Source organism: Ceratotherium simum, chromosome 34 (assembly GCF_057802395.1).
Source record: "Ceratotherium simum simum isolate JZ-2026a chromosome 34, ASM5780239v1, whole genome shotgun sequence".
Lineage (NCBI taxonomy): Eukaryota > Metazoa > Chordata > Mammalia > Perissodactyla > Rhinocerotidae > Ceratotherium > Ceratotherium simum.
Window position 1 is genome coordinate 18942462 of NC_141933.1, and position 19461 is coordinate 18961922.

The window sequence follows — 19461 nt, forward strand, 5'->3', positions numbered from 1 at the left end:
AATCTTATACCAGTCAATCAGGAATCATCTGATCAGCACTAGTTAGGTAATCTGCATGATAGATCTCTGCCATCCCCTAAAGGAAAGTAACCTTGCAACAACCAATCTGCTTTTATGCCTAATATAACTTCCTTGTTCCTGCTCCCTCTGCAAGTAAAAGTCTTTCATTTTCTACAGTTCCTCAGAGCTCTTTTCTGTCTGCTGGATTGGATGTTGCGCAATTCATGAACCACTGAATAAAGTCAATAAGATCTTTAAATTTGCACCATTGAATATTTTAACAGGGCTTTGTTATTTGATGTATATATATATATTTATAATTATTATACTTTCTTGACAAACTGACCACTGTATCAATGTATAATGTGATTCTTTGCCTCTTGTGGCCATTTTTGACTTGAAGTCTATTTTGTCTGATATTAGTACATCCACATCTGCTCTCTTTTGCTTACAGTCTGCACAGTATACATTTTTCCATCATTTCACTTTCAACCTATTTGTTTCTGGGGATCTGAAGTGAGTCTCTTGTGGACAGCATATAGTTGTCTTCAAGTCTTTGCAGATTGGCTAAGTGCTGGGACAGTCTTTCAACATTCAGCCAGGCTTATACTGAGCCCAGGGATCTGCCCACGATGAAAGCCTAGGGTCTTCTCAGGTTCTTTCAGAGCATGCATCTTGCCTTGAACATGACCATATCTTCCTAATTCCCCCATATACAGAGGTAATTTGAATGTCCTAATTTCCCAAATAAACTCTACTCTGCTTTTTGTTTTGGACCTTAGGCATCAGTGGGTGATTATTCATCTTGCAGTGTTTTCAAGCAATGCTCATTGTTCTTCCCACCTGAGATTTCTACACTAAATGGAACAGAGCTGCGCACTTTGCATCAGTCTTCCATGTAGCCTCCAGACAGGTTAGAATAGGCATACAGAATAATTTGCAAATATGATTGTTTCTGTTCCCCTCAGAACTAGAGTTCAGAATCCCACACTGGGAATGCAGGCTATCATTTCAAGACTACAACCCCACCAGGGAGGGATCAGCCAAGGGCAAGTAAAAATGCAATAAAACTTTCCTAACATTTTTAAGTTACCTTTTTTGTTTTGTTTTGTTTAGCATTACCTTGGTTGCTGTACATCTTTGGCTGCTTTCCAGTTTTCCAACAAAGTTTCTTCTGATAGTATTTCCTTTTACTTTGATGATTCTGTGTGTGGGAGGGAGAGAGCTTGGAGTGCCTACTCTGCCATTTTAATACATCAAGACATGCACAAGAAGAAATAGAAAACTTGATTTGAGATATTTATTTCATTTTCATGAATAAACCTGATAATTAGCTTCTCTCTATACTTTACCCTACAATAAGAATGGTGAGTGGGATTTTGTTAAGCCCTAAGGCCTGAAAGTGCTAAAAATAATTTCTATAAAAGTGTTTAGTTTTCCAGAACATAGGAAAGGAATGAAATCTGTATATCTCATTCTAAGTATTAAATCTTAAAGAAAATGATAAAAAAATGTGATCAATTTCTCTTATGAGCAGACATGAAAAAATCTGAAATGAAATTTTATCGATTGAATTCACTAAGCCTTTACAAATAGCATGTTTAAGAATAGGTGTATAAGAAAGTATCAGAAAGTTTTTCATTTTATTTCACATGTGTGTTACATTGATCTAGCATGATAAGAAATGTCCTGAAAAAAATAAAGACAGAAGGTCAGGCCAGCCTGGTGGCACAGTGGTTAAATGTGTGCGCTTCGCTTTGGCGGCCTGGGGTTGGCAGGTTCAGATCCTGGGTGTGCATCGACGCACCGCTTGGCAAACCATGCCGTGGTGTCATCCCATATAATGTAGAGGAAGATGGGCACAGACATTAGCTCAGGGCCAATCTTCCTCAGCAAAAAAGAGGAAGATTGGCATCGGATGTTAGCTCAGGGCTGATCTTCCTCACACACACAAAAATAATAATAAAGACAAAAGGATAAATATGAGGGATATGACTTGAAAAAATGACAAAATTATTTACAATATATGTTTATTATCTTTCTAATATGAATAGGATATCTTTTATAAATATTGGAATTGGTAGTGTTTTCTTTATGTTTTTTTCTCTTGATACATCAAGCTAGGCATTTATCAATTGTGTTGATCTATCCAAAGGACCAAATTTGATTTCACTGATTTCTTTTTCTCTTATTTTTTCTTCAGCTTCTTTATTGAGTCCAATCAACTCTTTTTTGGTATAATGTCTTTTTTCTATTTATATTTTATTTTTTTGAAATTTTTATTCAAGGCATATTTTTAATATTTCCAAATTATTATTTAAAGATATTTAGCTCAATTTAAAATGTTACGGTATAGTTTCCTTTTGCTTATTTTGTGTTATATTATTTGGGGAAATTTTTATTGTTTGAAATGTTTTGACTCTTATTTTATGTCCCCCAGCCCCTTTATAGTAGCATTGTATGGATACAGACATTTTTATTAACTTTATGGACTAAGTTGAGGGTTTTGTGTGGTTTACAAGATTTCTAGTTTAAGACTGCTTTATTGCTTTCTTCTGACAGTATAGTGAAATGAAGTGTGTGTGTTTATGTTTATAAATTTACACACGTATATATGTATACACTCATACATACATATATGTGGTATATATCTGTATCTGTCTATAAATCTCTCTAAATACAAAATTTGTGGTTGTTAGGAGGTTTTTTTTGACGGGGGAAGATTGGTCCTAACGTAACATCTGTTGCCAATCTTCCTCTTTTTTTTTTCAATCTCCCCAAAGCCTCAGTACTTAGTTGTATATCCTAGTTGTAGGTCCTTCTGCTTCTTCTATGTGGGACGCCACCTCAGCATGGCTTGATGAGCGGTGAGTAGGTCCACGCCCAGGATCCAAACTGGCAAACCCAGGGCCGCCAAAGTGGAACGCGTGAACTTAACCGCCACGCCACCAGGCTGGCCCCAAGGAGGTTTTGATGTATTGTGTGTGTGTGTCTTCTACCTTGTTTTTAGAGGATCCTTAACTTCATTTACTCACCTCACTTCCTCTTGTTTTCATCATTACAACTCTAAAGGGTACTGTCCTCTTTTTCCTTCCCTCCTTTCCTTTAGAATATTTTTCCCTGAGTTTTTCACCTCAAATTCTATATAATTGCTAGGCATTTCCCTGTAGCCAACATCGTTTTCTATCAGGCTTTGGACTTGTTTTCAATTATTGGTTATGTAAGAGGAATTTTATTATTTTACCTGTTTTATTTCACTAATAGGATCTCCACTTCCCTTTTCTATTTTCTAAATTTTTTCTTCAGACTTCTTCACTGAATGCACATAGAATTATGGTAATTCGAGGGCTGGAAATATTTTTTTTTCACTTTTGATAAATATTTCTCTACTTACAGCCATCTTCCACTTCATAGGATTATCGTCCTCACAGTGATGCAAAATGTGTGTGAAATTTATTTGCTTTCTCTGGTCTGAATGGTTTTTGGGAGGATGGGTGGGTAAAGATTAAATTTTAGGTGTTGTTATTATCTTAAGGCCTTTTCTCTAAGCCTTTGGAGTGGAATGTTTTAGTTATTTTCATTTTATGATATCAAGATGCAATTCCATAAAATTTCTTCTGATAATTGCCTTAAATATATCTCATATAGTAATTTTGCTGTTGTGGTCTATATTATTCCTTTGTTATTTTCTAATGGCATGCTTTTATATTTTCAAATGAAATGCCTCATTAGTTGATATACATTCTTATTAATTTATATTTATATTTATTAGTATTCAGAGAATGCTATTTACATTTTTATCATTTTTGTCAGATTTATTGTGGTTTGACTCATGGGTTAAAATATAATCAGTTTTGGGGGTGGTCCCAGTGGTTTAGTGGTTGGGTTCATGCACTCTGCATTGGTGGCCCAGGGTTCACAGGTTCAGATCCCAGGTGCGGACTTACACATCACTCATCAAGCCATGCTGTGGTGGTGTCCCACATGCAAAATAAAGGAAGATTGGCAGCAGATGTTAGATCAAGGACAATCTTCCTCACTAAGAAAAAAACAAAACAAATATGTATATATATATATATATATATAGTCAGTTTTTATTACTTCTCATGTGCAATTGAAAAAAATAATATTTCCTATTACTAAAGTTCTGTGATATATACATGATTGTGTTATTTGGGATTATAGCCTTAGTTACTAAATGTTTTTTTTATTTTTCTTTCATCTTGAATTGAGAGTGTCTGTTTATTTCTCCTCTCTTCTCCTATAGTTTCTGGTTTTTTGACATTGTTTGTCATTGGGTATATAAATATTAATAACTGCTATAACTTCATTGTGGACTCTAGCTTTTTGTAATACAGTGTTTGTTTCTTTAAATACATTTAAAGCTTTATGGTCTGCATTTTCCTTTGCCACATCATAATTTTGGCATCTTTCTTTTTATTTGCTTTTGTCTAATATCTTTACCAAATTTTTAATATGTATATACACTTTTTTTTTTTAGTTTTAACATGCATACAGAAAAGTGCATGAAGAGCACCACAAGCTCTTACAAAATAAGCACAACTCTGTAACCAGCATAATGATCAAGAAACAAGACTTTAACAAAATTCAGAGGAACGCTTGATCATTTTCATTTACCAACCTTTTCACATTCAAATAAAATAACTAAATTTATAACACCAATATTTTATCTGTTTTTAACCTCTATAAATAACTATACAAAATACATCCCTTGTATCCAATTTCTTTTGATCAGCATTATATTTATAACATTTATTCATCCTATTTGCAAATTTCTTTGAATATACCCCAAATTTAATACATAAAAATGTTGATGGCTTTCTAAGTCTTTTCGTTTTTGTTTTGACTTTTAAGGTATTATGAATAGTGGCATTATGAAGAATCTTGTTGTATTGTTTGGTGAACATAAATATTTTTGTGGGGTATAGACCTGGGTAAATTCCTGGGTAGTAAGTTATGCACGTGTTCACCTACTTTAAATATTGAGAAACTATATACAAAGCAAAATCTCTCTAAAGAAAGTTCATGCAGCTGTACTAATATAAGACACAGTAGGTTTTAAGCAGAATAAAGTTACTAAAGATAAAGAGGATTATCTCATAATGATATAGAGCTCTACCTACTAGATGAGATTACAATTCAAATATCCATGCACTTGGCAATAAATCTACAAAAGAGGTAAAGAAAAAATCCAGAGCTATAAGAAAAAATAGACAAGTCATTCATCATTGTGGGAGACTTGAACATACTTCTCCAATTGATGAATAAACAAGCAACACAATGTCTAAGGATATAGAAGTTCTAAATGGTATAATTAACGTATATGACCTAGTTACATTTTACAGTATATAACTCCCAACAAAAACAGCATACAGACGTTTTTCAGTGCACATAGAAAATTTACCACAATATATCATTTTCTGTTTCATAAAGCAGAAAGATTAAAGGACTCAAACAAAAGGACAACAAAGATTAAAGGACTCAAATCATTCAGAATATGTCCTGTGACACTAAAATTAATTTAGAAATCACTAACTATTCTTTAATTTCACCTTTGTTTATGAATTTCTCCTGTATATAGCACAGTGTTGAATTTAACTTTACCATTAAATCTATTAATATAATCAATATGTTCTGTTTCAGTTATGTCATATATATGATATTTTACATAACATGCATGCATGCATATGGATATGGATATGTGATATTTGTGTGTGTATATAACTAGATAAATGGCTTTTCACCATTTAGTTTGTTTTGTTTGATCTTTGCTTTTAGGAACGTTTGCATTTTTGTAAGGATTTTTTTCTTTATAATCATATCTGTGTGTATTATTAGTCTCCTTTTCATTTGTGTATTTACTTATTATAAATGAATTGAAATGAACTGTTAATGCTCTTCATTCCCCAAACTGTGGGGTTGTGTAAGTGACCAAGAGCCAACATATTACTCCTAGTTTAAAATTAATAAATTGGAAAACAAGATAAAAATAAAAGGTGAGTTGATGCTTGATTGGGGTCAAGTAATTTATCATCTCTGCAAATGTGTTCCCTTATCCCTGAAAGAAAGGGTGTAGAATAAATGATCTTCAAGTTGTATTCACACTATGAACATGTTTTCTATTTGTTTCTCTGTTACACTCTTTAAAGCAATTAATACACAGAGAGTTTAGTGTTGATTTAAGTTATGCTAGCACTCTGTCTTCTAGTGTTATTCTTTTGTATCACTTGTAAGGGAATTCATACTCTCTGTTACTATTTTGCAGAGCAATTTTGTACTACGGGACCTTATGAAAAAAACTCTACCAATTCTTATGGAATTTGGTTGAGAATGGAACCGCAAATAGATGAGAGCCAAATTGGCAATGTTGGTTTAAAGTAAAACCAACATTTCTTTCTCATTATGTCAAACTAAAATAAACTTAAGAAAAAAAATATTGCCTTGTGTAATAAGAAATAATATTTAACTGAAATTTAAGAGATCCATTATCAGCTCTATCTTAATTCTTTTTTTTTTTTTGTGAGGAAGATCAGCCCTGAGCTAACATCCATGCTAATCCTCCTCTTTTTGCTGAGGAAGACCGGCTCTGAGCTAACATCTATTGCCAATCTTCCTCCTTTTTTCCCCCAAAGCCCCAGTAGATAGTTATATGCCACAGTTGCACATCCTTCTAGTTGCTGTATGTGGGACGTGGCCTCAGCATGGCCGGAGAAGCGATGTGTCGGTGCGCGCCCAGATCCGAACCCGGGCCGCCAGTAGTGGAGCGCGCGCACTTAACCACTAAGCCACAGGGACGGCCCACTATCTTAATTCTTTAACCTTCTCTGAAATATGTGCCAGACTGGAGACCCAGCTTATATCAGAGAAAAATGAAGAAAATTGCCTATAATCACATTAATTGGGAGTTATCCTAGACACAGAGTGCTAGTGATAGGCATACACTTTGTACTTTTCATTCTCAAAAGCATCTATATATCCATATCTATATCTATCTATATGGATATACATCTATCTCTAACTATATATCTATATATCATACTAGATTTGGGAGGCTATTTTGAGTTGAATTTCTTATTTCTTACTGTATACTGTACTTATATATGCTTGCATGAATCGTCTCCTCATTTACAGGCAAGAATTAACAAATCTGTCATTGAACCAAATCCTTATTGGTTAGGAAGGTTAAAGTATGCTGCTTAATTACTGTAATCATTACTCTTATGGAATGAGTAGTTAAACCAACCCAGTAGGTATGTATAAGTTCTGGGATTTGAGAAGCATAAAAATAATTTATAATCAATGGAGTATTTTGAGAACACAAAAAATGAAATCATCTTAGTTATAGCTCCATACCAACATGAAGGTAAGTTGCAGAATATGGGAAATGCAGAGAGACGTGGAGTTTTATTGTTTTGTCTACTTCTTCCTCAAGAGCCACCCCCTTCCTTTTACTCACATTAAAGGCTATATCTTTATAGAGTCTTCTTATATCCTATTAGTAAAATTGAGCAACCCAGGGATACTAAGAGTCATTCATACTATTCTATTTTTGGACAATATGAAGAGAAAGTCCTTTTTTTTTGGTTCTGAAATTTGTTTTCCTGTGTTTTTTAAATTAATGGAATTAATTCACTCTCTTGAAGACACAAAAAAACAAGGCCAGACCTTTTTTACATTTTAGCCTTGAAATATGTGAAGACGTTGGTCAGCATTCCCTTTAGTTTTCCTTCTATAACTCACGCATCTTCAGGCACTTGATTAGCTTATTAAATGTTCTAGTTCTGATATATACGTCTCACTGTTAATTACTTGATGTCTCGGGGTACCTGTATAATTATTAACAGTTATTAGAAACCATTTTTTTACCTGTAATGAGATACTGTCAAGAACATAATGTTCCTGTCCAAACTAAAATGAAAACAGGAGTTACCTCTTTCTGTCTACATAATCCATTAAAGCAACCAAATTGAATGCCATGATTATAATATTAGAACTGAATCAATTTCATTCACAATACCTACGGCCTTTTACAACCACAACCTCTTCATTATTCCATCCTTGTCCTGTTGGCATTGAACCCTATTACAGGGTTGAACAACGCACGCTGATTCCAATTGCGTTCTTTACACAATTTGGCTCCTCCAATCTTCCAACCTTACCTGCTACCTGCGTTTATGCAGGTAGCAGTACCTGCATAAACCCTACTTCTAATTGATAGGAACATGAACTTCCAAATTCCTACCTTGGCTCAGACTATCTTCTCTGCTTAAAAAGTCTTTTGTGGGCCAGCCCCGTGGCTTAGCGGTTGGGTGCGCGTGCTACGCTGCTGGTGGCCCGGGTTCGGATCCCGGCTGCTCACTGACGTACCGCTTCTCCAGCCATGCTGAGGCCGCGTCCCACATACAGCAACTAGAAGGATATGCAGCTATGACATACAACTATCTACTGGGGCTTTGGGGGAAAAAATAAATAAATAAATAAAATTATTAAAAAAAAAAAAAAAAGTCTTTTGTTTTTCTTTCTTGTCCCTGCAATCCTATCTGAACGCTAGAGCTCAGCCCAAAGTTCAAAATTCTATTATGATTTTGTCAATCAGGAAAAATCTTTGATGTTATTCAATTATTTCAACTTCTGTAGAGTACTCCTGATGTGCTCGACAAAACCTTGAAGTAAAATACTAAAAAAACAACAAAAACTTTGAGCATAGTAACAATGCAGAAAAGTACAGTATCTTTTAAAGTAAATTATGTTTTTCCCTCTATATTATAAGTACCTTATAATAATCACATTATTATAAACAATTGAAGCTAGGTCCATGTATTGCTACTCCGAGGACATCTGCCGACTGATCTGGAAATAACTTTGGACCTTGCATAATCAAGAAATATTTCTGGGCCGGCCCTGTGGCTTGGTGGTTAAGTGCGCGCGCTGCGATGCTGGCGGCCCGGGTTCGGATCCCTGGTGCGCATCAAGGCACCACTTCTCCGTTCATCCTGAGGCCGAGTCCCACATACAGCAACTAGAAGGATGTGCAGCTACGACACACAACTATCCACTGGGGCTTTGGGGGGAAAAAAATAAAATAAATAAAAATCTTAAAAAAAAAAAAGAAATATTTCTATTGCACGGGTTGACAAATTATGACCCACAAACCATTTCTGGTCCACTGTCTTTTTACAAATAAAATTTTATTTGAACAAAGCCAAGCCTATTGATTTATGCATTGCCTATGGCTGTATCCACGCTACAACATGCAGAACTGAGTAGTTGGGATTGAGACAATACGACCCACAAAGCCTAAAATACTTACTTAATGGTTCATTACAGAAAATGGTTAGGGACACCTGTTCTATTAAATCGAGTCACTGAGATTGAGATGTTTATGTGTTAAGATATGGCAGCTTCTTAGATAATCAATATATGTTCCTTCCTATAAATATAGATTATAAACTGAAAAGTAGGGTACCAACGTTTTTTTTCAGTTTCAATAATAAATGTAAGAATTGAACAGCATTGTGCTCATATTTGGAAGAGCAATGCAAACTGTATTATCTTAAGAAAATTAAAGGTGTTCATAGAAAATGAAGCTCACATTACAGTGTTAAAGTAAGGATAATAAACAATATAACTATAATATTATACTTAGTGTATAAGTTTTATATCTAGGTACACACTGATAAATATATATCCATATAGAGAGGGAAACCAGAAATACAACAAAGAATAAAAGTGGTTGTCTCTGGATTGTTGCCAAATAGCTGATTTTTCTTTTGTACTTTTCTGTATTTTATGGGTATTTATAGACAAAAAATTGTCTGGTTCAACATTTTTAAAAGGTCAATGGATTACAGATTATGGTGAAAATGTTCCCCAATCTCTAGAGGAAATTATATACAAACAAAATATCACATGGGGAATTACTTCATCTAATTGCTGGATTGTGGCCTCCAATGCAAGATTTCAGTGATATTCTCCAGGGTTAACATCCCTAAGGTCCTGGTGGCATATATGTGTGATGCAGTTGGGTGTTAGGATTTAGCTTTTTGATGTCTTTTTCTCTTTGTCGTTTCTGAGTTTATTTTTGACAGATTAGAGGAAAAAGTCATTTCCCTGGAATATTCATCGCAATATACTGTAGACTCCTGTTACTACTTTTTCAGATTGGTTACAATATTAAAAAAAAAAAAAAAAAGCTGAATTCTCAGCAGGACCTTGCCTGGAGTCCATTAATCTTAACAAAGAAGCTTCACTAAATGAATAAGTCCAATTCTTTTGCACTCAGGTGAGCTGATTCAGTTATTTTTTTTAGCTTTAAAAGGAATATAATGTGCTCCAATAATATTAGCAGGAGGCAAACTCCTGTGTAAATCTAACTGCCATGATACCTACGTACTTCAGCCAACTAGAAGTATCTGATTCCTTATCTTTCAGCACGTTATTATTATTCACTGACCTACAGCACTAGGAAATATTTTCAGTTTTTCTTGATCACAATATTCTTTTTTTTTTTAAAGATTTTTTATTTATTTTATTTTTCCCCCCAAAGCCCCAGTAGATAGTTGTATGTCATAGCTGCACATCCTTCTAGTTGCTGTATGTGGGACTCGGCCTCAGGATGGACGGAGAAGTGGTGCCTCGATGCGCACCCGGGATCCGAACCCGGGCCACCAGCATTGCAGCGCGCACACTTAACCACCAAGCCACAGGGCCGGCCCATGATCACAATATTCTTATCTTTCTTTTTATACACACAAACTTTAATTTTAATAACAAACAAGAATTATATGTTGCAATGTGTCATTTGTAATTATATGCATTATTCCTCAGATTAATACTCATTAGAAAAAAACTGAGGTTGAAGTCCATATTTTACAATTTTGTGGTTTCTCAAATTCCTCTTATACTGCTGACTACACCGTGGATATGCAGTGAGAAAGTCATGGTGGATGTCACTGGAAGGGAGAGAAAGAGTGTGCACAGCACCTGGCTCTCGCAGTCAGTTCAACGTAGTTGACACTTCCTGGGGGTAAAGGGGGGACTGGGAACTTTGCCCCAAGTCTGTTGGCACAAGTACGGGGTGCAGGAGGTGGAGTGAAAAGCTACATGTGTGGAAGAGATGTGTGGGTAAGAGTGAGCTGAATAGACATCAGACTTTCCTTTCTCTTTGGTGGCTGTGCGTTCCCTTTCAGTCCCGGGCTGCCCAGCCTTGGTCACCACAGCCGTAGGAGACGAGCACAGATCTTGGAAAGAGTATGTTCTCTTATGGAGTTTGCACTCAGTGAGCTTTATGTTAAAGTGAAAAATACTTTCAGGAAATAATAATAAATGTGGTGGAAGATTAAATCACAAGTATCAAACCAAAGGAATCTAAAGGAGTGATTGACAAAGAAAAAGAGCCAGGATATGTGAACGATGTCTTTATATAAGTGCAGGAAACGTGTAAGTGCTGTATATGGTCTTGGAGGATAGAGTCATAACAACAGAGTGAAAACTATAGCACGTTTAATTTCAGCTCCTAATAAGACATAAAATTTTTACAGAATTCTATGTGAGAGGGCCTGCCCTTTGTGCCTCACGCCATTTTAGTTTTCAGTAAGCAGTCAGGAAGTGGCTTTGAGAATAATTGATTGTAATGCAGAAAAAGACAGTTTAGGCATTTTGGAGGAACACAGGATATTTTTGAAAAAGAATTCAGCACATTTACCCCCCAATATCCCTATTTTATGCTAATTCAGGAAGCTTAAAGTCCCATGGGGTTTCGCTATAGCTACTTGTTTTGCAAGACTCAAGATGTGTCTCAGTGCATTATGAGTTTACAGTGTAGTGCTGATTTTATAGGCAGGTCTAACTTCTTTAGTATTATTATAAGCTTTTACCCCAATACATGTATATTATACACCTAGAGTTCACTAATTTGGATACTCATATGTTCATTTATTCGATAAGTGTTATTGAGTACTTACTCTGTTCTAGTGCCCCATCTTTGCTTTGATCAATTTTATTTTACTGCGAGACAGACAATGTTAAAAAGGTAAATGGTAAAATATAAATACAATCCATATTATGTGACAGATGTGAATGAAATTCCTATTTTTGAGGTCTTATAGTCATTGATAAGGGCATATTTAAGACCATGACCATGGTCAATGAGGAAGGAGTCAAGTGGAGGTAAAATTATTGGAAGATCAAGAAATTAAGAAAACAGGGCTTTGGAAGGATTATCTTTATGTCTATTGAAACCAATTCAATGAAAGAAAATCTCTAACCAAATAAAAACCACACTGTAATATCTCAGGAAGCAGTGGTCCATTTTTGGAGGTTTTGAGGTAAACTAAAATGACCAACTGATGATAATATTGTAGAAAGGTCTCCAGTATAATAAAAATAGTCTGGGCATATTATACTTAAGTTTATTTCCACCACAAATCTCTCTAAATACCTGATATTACAATATACCAAGAAAGGGTAACAGATTTTTATAATTTTCAATAATTAAGTGTGGTTGATCAAGTTCATTATTCTTCTGAAGAAAATACTTAAAATATGGGAAAAGAAATGTGTGACTGACTGTAAGAGGGTCACCGTAAAGGGAAATTTAGAAGTAGTTATAGCAATAATAGTAAAAAAAAAAAAAAATTGTAACTCAACCGTTTTGCTGGGTCATTAATTTTCTTTTGAATTCTAAGTTCTCAGAGTTAAACAAGTTGTCAGGGAAGAAATTGTAGAAACTTATGTATTTCTTCCAAAACAAGCATTCTAACTAAACTAAAATTCATGCAAAAAGCTAGACTAGTCCTTCTCATGAAGTCAACAGCCTCTGAGGATCCTGTCTGATCATTGAAATATAACGAAGTCAACTCTATTTTTTTTCTTCCTCTCTCAACTGTCTTTTTTATACCATTTGCACAGATTTCATACTCTAAAATTGTGTTATTAGTAAATTTTAGTTTTTAAATAATGTAATAGTTGAAACTAAGAGTTTTCCACAACACTATATATAACTAATCACTAAGTCTCTCAACATTTCCTTGTTTTAACCTGCCTTATCCAAATTTGATTTCTCATTTCTTTGAATCAACTTTCCTATTTTGTCCACAGGAACCAAGAAAACCAGAGTGCTGAAGTCACGTTCATTCTCTTGGGCTTCTCAGAATATCCAGGACTGCAGGTGCCCCTGTTCCTGTTGTTCCTAACCATCTACACCATCACTGTGCTGGGGAACCTGGGCATGACCGCGATTATCAAGATCAATCCCAAACTCCACACTCCCATGTACTTTTTTCTCAGCCACTTATCCTTTGTGGATTTCTGTTACTCTACCACAGTGACACCCAAACTATTAGAAAACTTGGTTGTGGAAGACAGAACCATCTCCTTCATAGGATGCGTCATGCAATTCTTCTTTGCATGCGTATTTGTGGTGACAGAAACGTTCATGTTAGCGGTGATGGCGTATGACCGACTTGTGGCAGTTTGTAACCCTCTTCTCTACACAGTTGTAATGTCTCAGAAGCTTTGTTCCTTGTTGGTGGGTGCAACATACTCTTGGGGTACAGTCTGTTCCCTGACCCATACCTACTTTCTCTTGGAATTATCCTTCAGAGGAAAGAATGCCATAAATAACTTTGTCTGTGAGCACGCTGCCATTGTCTCTATGTCTTGCTCTGACTCCTACATTAGCCAGAAGATCGTTTTAGTCTCTGCCACATTTAATGAAATAAGCAGCCTGATGATCATTCTTACTTCTTATGTTTTTATTTTCATCACTGTCGTGAAGATGCCTTCAACTGAGGGACGCCACAAAGCCTTCTCCACATGTGCCTCCCACCTAACAGCCATTACCATTTTCCATGGGACCATCCTGTTTCTCTACTGTGTTCCTAACTCCCAAAGTTCATGGCTCAGGGTCAAGGTAGCCTCTGTCTTTTACACAGTGGTCATCCCCATGCTGAACCCACTGATCTACAGCCTCAGGAACAAAGATGTGAAGGAGACAGTCAGGAAGTCAATCAATACCAAATTATTATGTCATTAATGTAAGATAGTAAGATTTACTTATTCATTTTCAAGAGTATGGTGGAGAATTGTCCAAGTCTTTTAGCATTTTTAATACTTAAATTCCTTTTTTTCATAAAGCAAAGCAGTGTTTAATGTAACTCCCCAGTTGACAGATTACTCAACATCTGTTAAACTTAAAACTTTAGTAATCTAGCCGTAAAATAATAAGTAACACAGTAATTAAAGTTCAGACCACGGAAATGAAGTCTCTAACACAGAGTCTGTCATGTAGAGAGTTCTGGGTCGGTGCCATTACCATTTGGTTGCCCAGTAAATCTTTCATTCCTTTTTTTTCTCATCACAGAATGGGTTTATAGAGTTGTTCAAAAAATTTATAGCTTACCATCAAGGAGGACACATCAAATTCAGTATAGTAAACTAAGAGTTACTCAACACTCAGACATTAAATTTAAAAATATATATTTATTTAATTCCACACGGGAAACACTGGTATATTGCAAGTCCAAAGAAGGCATCTCTCTGCCCTGACAAAGTCTAGAATATTGTTTGGTTAAATTATACTTGTTAATATAAATTTTATTTGCTCTTTGTATATAAAACATCCAAAAGTAAAAATTAAAAGATGCACATTTCAGAAGTAGCTCATGCTAAATTTAAAATTGTTATCTATGACTGTCTTGAGTTGTATACTATAACTGTTGATGCATAATAATGAACATAAAATTCAGTGATATGTAACATTAGGCACTTTTCACTTTTTATTGGGGGATTTGTTGGAGCAGCCCTGCTAATATCAGCTAGAGCATCTTGGTTAACCTGATATAGTCTTGCCTAACTAGTAAAGTCACCTCTAGGCTGTAGATCTGCATGGTGATTGGATAGCTCTGCTCTGTGTGCCATTGGGCTAGTTAGACTATCTTCTTGCATTGTCAATGGCTGAGTCACAAGACAGAATGTGCTATCACAAAAGCTGATTCAAGTACCTATTTATTTCATGTCTGTTAACATTCTAGTAGCCAATGTGAATCATATAGCTGAGCACAAAGCCAATGATTGAGAAAGTATATCTGTCTTTTGTAGAACTGAAAAATTACATGACAATGAGCATAGATAGAGAACAGAAGGAAGAATTGGGCCCAATATTTCAATATCCCTAAAGTTTATAGTCAATTTTACCTAATGGAAAATATTCCTTTTGTATATTTCAGATAAAAATTACTGTTCTTGAGCCAGCCCTGATGGCCTAATGGTTATAGTTTTGTGCACTCCACTCCGGTCACCCGGATTTGGTTCCTGGGAGTGGAACCATACCACTCGTCTGTCAGTAGCTATGCTGTGGTGGCGGCTCTTGTGGAAGACCTAGACGGACCTACAACTAGAATATACAGCCATGAACTGGGGCTTTCAAGAAGAAAAAAGAGGAATATTGGCAATAGATGTTAGCTCAGGGCAAATCTTTCCCTACAAAAAATAAAAAATATAATAAAAAAATAAAAATAAAAATAGCTGTTCTAGTTTGACAGACTTTTCCCTAAATTGATGGGTCATTTGATTAGCTTCACTAAAGGGCTGTCATTGACAGTTGTTGCTTGCTGATCTTGGTTGATGTCTCACAGTACAGACAAAGTTTTGGTAAATTTCCAAGTATCATGGTTTCAGTTCAACTGTAGACTGTGAGTTATGTTATTGGCTTCGCCCAAATCATAAGCTTTTTATCTCCAAATAAAAAAATTCTAATTTCCATTATGAGGAAGATTGCTACCAAACTTTGTAACCTAACCTATTTATTTGATTGTTTAGCAATATATAACAATATTTTTAACAATTCAGGATATATAATTATAGAGTTATAGATTTATTTAACTTTTAATTCTCTGTCCACCAGTTGTCATACACACTGAACTGTGTTCTAGTCCACAAGTACTTTAATAGGCTGTGTGTATGTTAATAAAATATTTTAATGACAGAAAAATGTATTTAGAAGGTGTGAACACAGTATAGAGTGAACTATATTTGACATATGCCATAGGTCCTTGGATTTAAGATCCTAAGGAGAAAATAAAATGAATTATAAAGAAAAAAACTCTGAATAGTTGCAAACTCCTTTAGAATAGATTGTTAGTTATTCTGGAAAATGCTTTTGAACGGACATTTATTTACACAAATATAAAGTAGATATTCTCCAAGAATTTCAAAATTATAATTTTAATCTGGATGTACACATTTTAAACAATGAAATGAGTGTATGTTTGTTAACATAAATGATTTCATTGAGAGTTCTACAAAGTGCTAGTGATGGGCTCTTCATTTCTGTGTATGAATTATACTCCTCTTACTTTAAATTCTTATTAGTGGTTTGGATAGGGTCAGCTCCTTTGTTTCATTTCTGAAGAGTTGTGTCAAGATTTTTGGTGAAGGTATTCACAAGATTAAAGGAAGAATGTACTCCAAGATTAATGGAGAAAGTGTTATAAGTTGAATGTAGACCATATTATGTAAATATCAATTTGCATATAATGTTTAATAATAAACAACACTTCAGGAAATTTGCAATGCTGGACAATTTTCTTATGATATGAGTATTCCTTGGGTAGTAGGTGATATTTTCACTGCCCAACAGATCTTCCCTATTATTCATCATCTTAGAAAAATATTGACCCTGAAAGAGAAAAAGGAAATTTACATGGACACTTAGGGGCAGGTATTGTGGAGGTGGTACATTAATGCTCTGTCTTTCCTGAATATTGCTGCCTAGATACATAGTTCATTCAAGCTCAAAGACAGTCTTGTTGATGAAAAAAGTTGTTTTCTAAGCACAAGGGTAAAACCCAACAGAAAGTGTATGAAAATAGTTCTGAGCTTGTGGATCTTAGAGAAGCAATATGTAGGAGTGATTTTCTAGTTATATTTGGTGTTTATTTCCCTACAGATATCATCAAAATTCCAGGAAAGCCTTATAAAAAATTATAACCTTATTCTTAATGTAGGTGGCACATTAGAGAAGATGTAATTCCAATCTTACATAAGTTTACCTTAACAAAAGAATAAGCAGGGGACATTTTCCAGTTCATTTTATGATGCCAGCATCACCAGATAGGTAAGCTACAGAACAATATATCATAAGTATACATGGACAAATACTTAACATAGCAAATCAATTTGTTGATATATAAAATAGACAATCCTATTTAATCCAAGGATTTAATCCAGGAATGCAAGTTTGGTACATCATTTCTAATCCATCAATGTGATCATCACATTAACAAAATAAAATAGAAGAACATATAGTCACCTCCAGAGATGTGAAGAATAGTTAATAAAATTAAGCTACTATTCATGGTAAAAATACTCAGCAAACTAGGAATAGAAGAGCCAGAGTGTTAAAACAAAGAACTCATTTACTTCCTTCTTTCTGAATAATGAATTATCAGTAGTATGGAAGACTGAAGCAATAGAATTTTAGTTGGGAGAAGGACAAGCTTTTACCTTTGACAAATTTGCATCAATTACTGCAGAGACTGAGGTCGAGATAAAAAATGGGATGAAACCTCATTTCTTTTTCATAACTGGCTTCTTTTTTATTGAAGTGAAATTCTCATAACCAGTTTTTTTATTGGTGTTTTAATAGTTTTTAACATTGTGAAATTTTGGGTTGTATATTTTTGTTTGTCCATCACCATATATATGACTCCCTTCACCCCTTGTGACCACCCCCTACACCCATTGCCCCTGGTAACCACAATACAGTTTTCTCTGTCCATGTGTTGGTTTATATTCCACATATGAGTGAGATCATACAGTGTTTGTGTTTCTCCTTCTGGCTTACTTCACTTAATATAATACCTTCCAGGCCCATCCATGTTGTTGCAAATGGGACGATTTTGTCTTTTTTATGGCTGAGTAGTATTCCATTGTATATATATACCACATTTTCTTGATCCAATCGTCAGTCGAGGGACACTTAGGTTGCTTCCACTTCTTGCCTATGGTGAATAATGCTGCAATGAACATAGGGGTGCATAAACCTCTTTGGATTGTTGATTTCAGGTTCGTTGGATAGATTCCCAGTAGTGGGATGGCTGGATCATAGGGCATCTCTATTTTTAATTCTTTGAGGAATCTCCATATCATTTTTCATAGAGGCTGCATCAGTTTGCATTCCCACCAGCTGTGTATGAGGGTTCCTGTTTCTCCACATCCTCTCCAACATTTGTTCTTCTATGTCTTGGTGATTATAGCCATTCTAACGGGCATGAGGTGATATCTTAGTGTTGTTTTGATTTGCATTTCCCTGATGATTAACGATGTTGAACATCTTTTCATGTGCCTATTGGCCATCTGTATATCTTCTTTGGAGAAGTGTCTGTTCATTTCCTCTGCCCATTTTTTGATCGGGTTGTTTGCTTTTTGTTGTTCAGTTGTGTGAGTTCTTTATATATTATGGAGAGCAACCCCTTGTCAGACATATGTTTTGCAAATATTCTCTCCCAGCTGCTGTGTTGTCTGTTCATCTTGATTCTGGTTTCGTTTGTCTTGTAGAAGCTCTATAATCTGATAAGGTCCCACTTGTTTATTTTTTCTTTAGTTTCTCTAGTCTGGGTAGGCATGTCATCTGAAAAGATTCCTTTATGACCAATGTCAAATAGTGTATTGCCTATATTTTCTTCTATGAGTTTTATAGTTTCAGGTCTCATCTTCAGGTCTTTGATCCATTTTGAGTTAATTTTTGTGAATGGCGATAGCAGATGGTCCACTTTCATTCTTTTGCATGTGGCTGTCCAGTTTTCCCAACACCATTTATTGAAGAGACTTTCCTTTCTCCATTGTATGTTCTTGGCTCCTTTTTTTAAAATTAGCTGTCCGTACATGCATGGTTTTATTTCTGGCCTTTCCTTTCTGTTCCATTGATCTGTGTTTCTGTTTTTGTACCAGTACCATGCTGTTTTGATTACTATTGCTTTGTAGTATGTTTTGAAGTCAGGGATCGTAATGCCTCCTGCTTTATTTTTTTTTCTTAGGATTGCATTAGCTATTTGAGGTCTTTTGTTGTCCCATATAAATTTTAGTATTCTTTTTTCTATTTCCGTGAAGAATGTCATTGGGACTCTGATTGGGATTGCATTGAATCTGTAGATTACTTTAGGTAATATAGACATTTTAACTATGTTTATTCTTCCAATTCACGTGCATGGTATATCTTTCCATTTCTTTATGTCATCATGGATTTCTTCCAATAATGTCTTGTAGTTCTCATTGTATAGGTCTTTCACCTCCTTGGTAAGATTTATTCCTAGGTATTTTATTCTTTTGTGCAATTGTAAACAGTATTATCTTTTTGAGCTCTCTTTCTGTTAGTTCATTATTAGCATACAGAAATGCAACTGATTTTTGTAGATTGATTTTGTACCCTGCAACTTTGCT

General features: G+C 35.0%; 1 protein-coding gene across 1 annotated transcript; it reads left to right on the top strand.

Moving 5' to 3' along the window:
- The first annotated feature begins 7914 nt into the window (after window positions 1-7914).
- On the top strand, window positions 7915-14148 carry LOC106799980 (olfactory receptor 5D3-like). The gene is made up of 2 exons (XM_014792472.2): window positions 7915-7922; window positions 13120-14148. Exons 1-2 carry the CDS (start codon window positions 7915-7917, stop codon window positions 14054-14056), a joined length of 945 nt encoding a protein of 314 aa, XP_014647958.2. The 3' UTR covers window positions 14057-14148.
- The last annotated feature ends 5313 nt before the right edge of the window (window positions 14149-19461 follow it).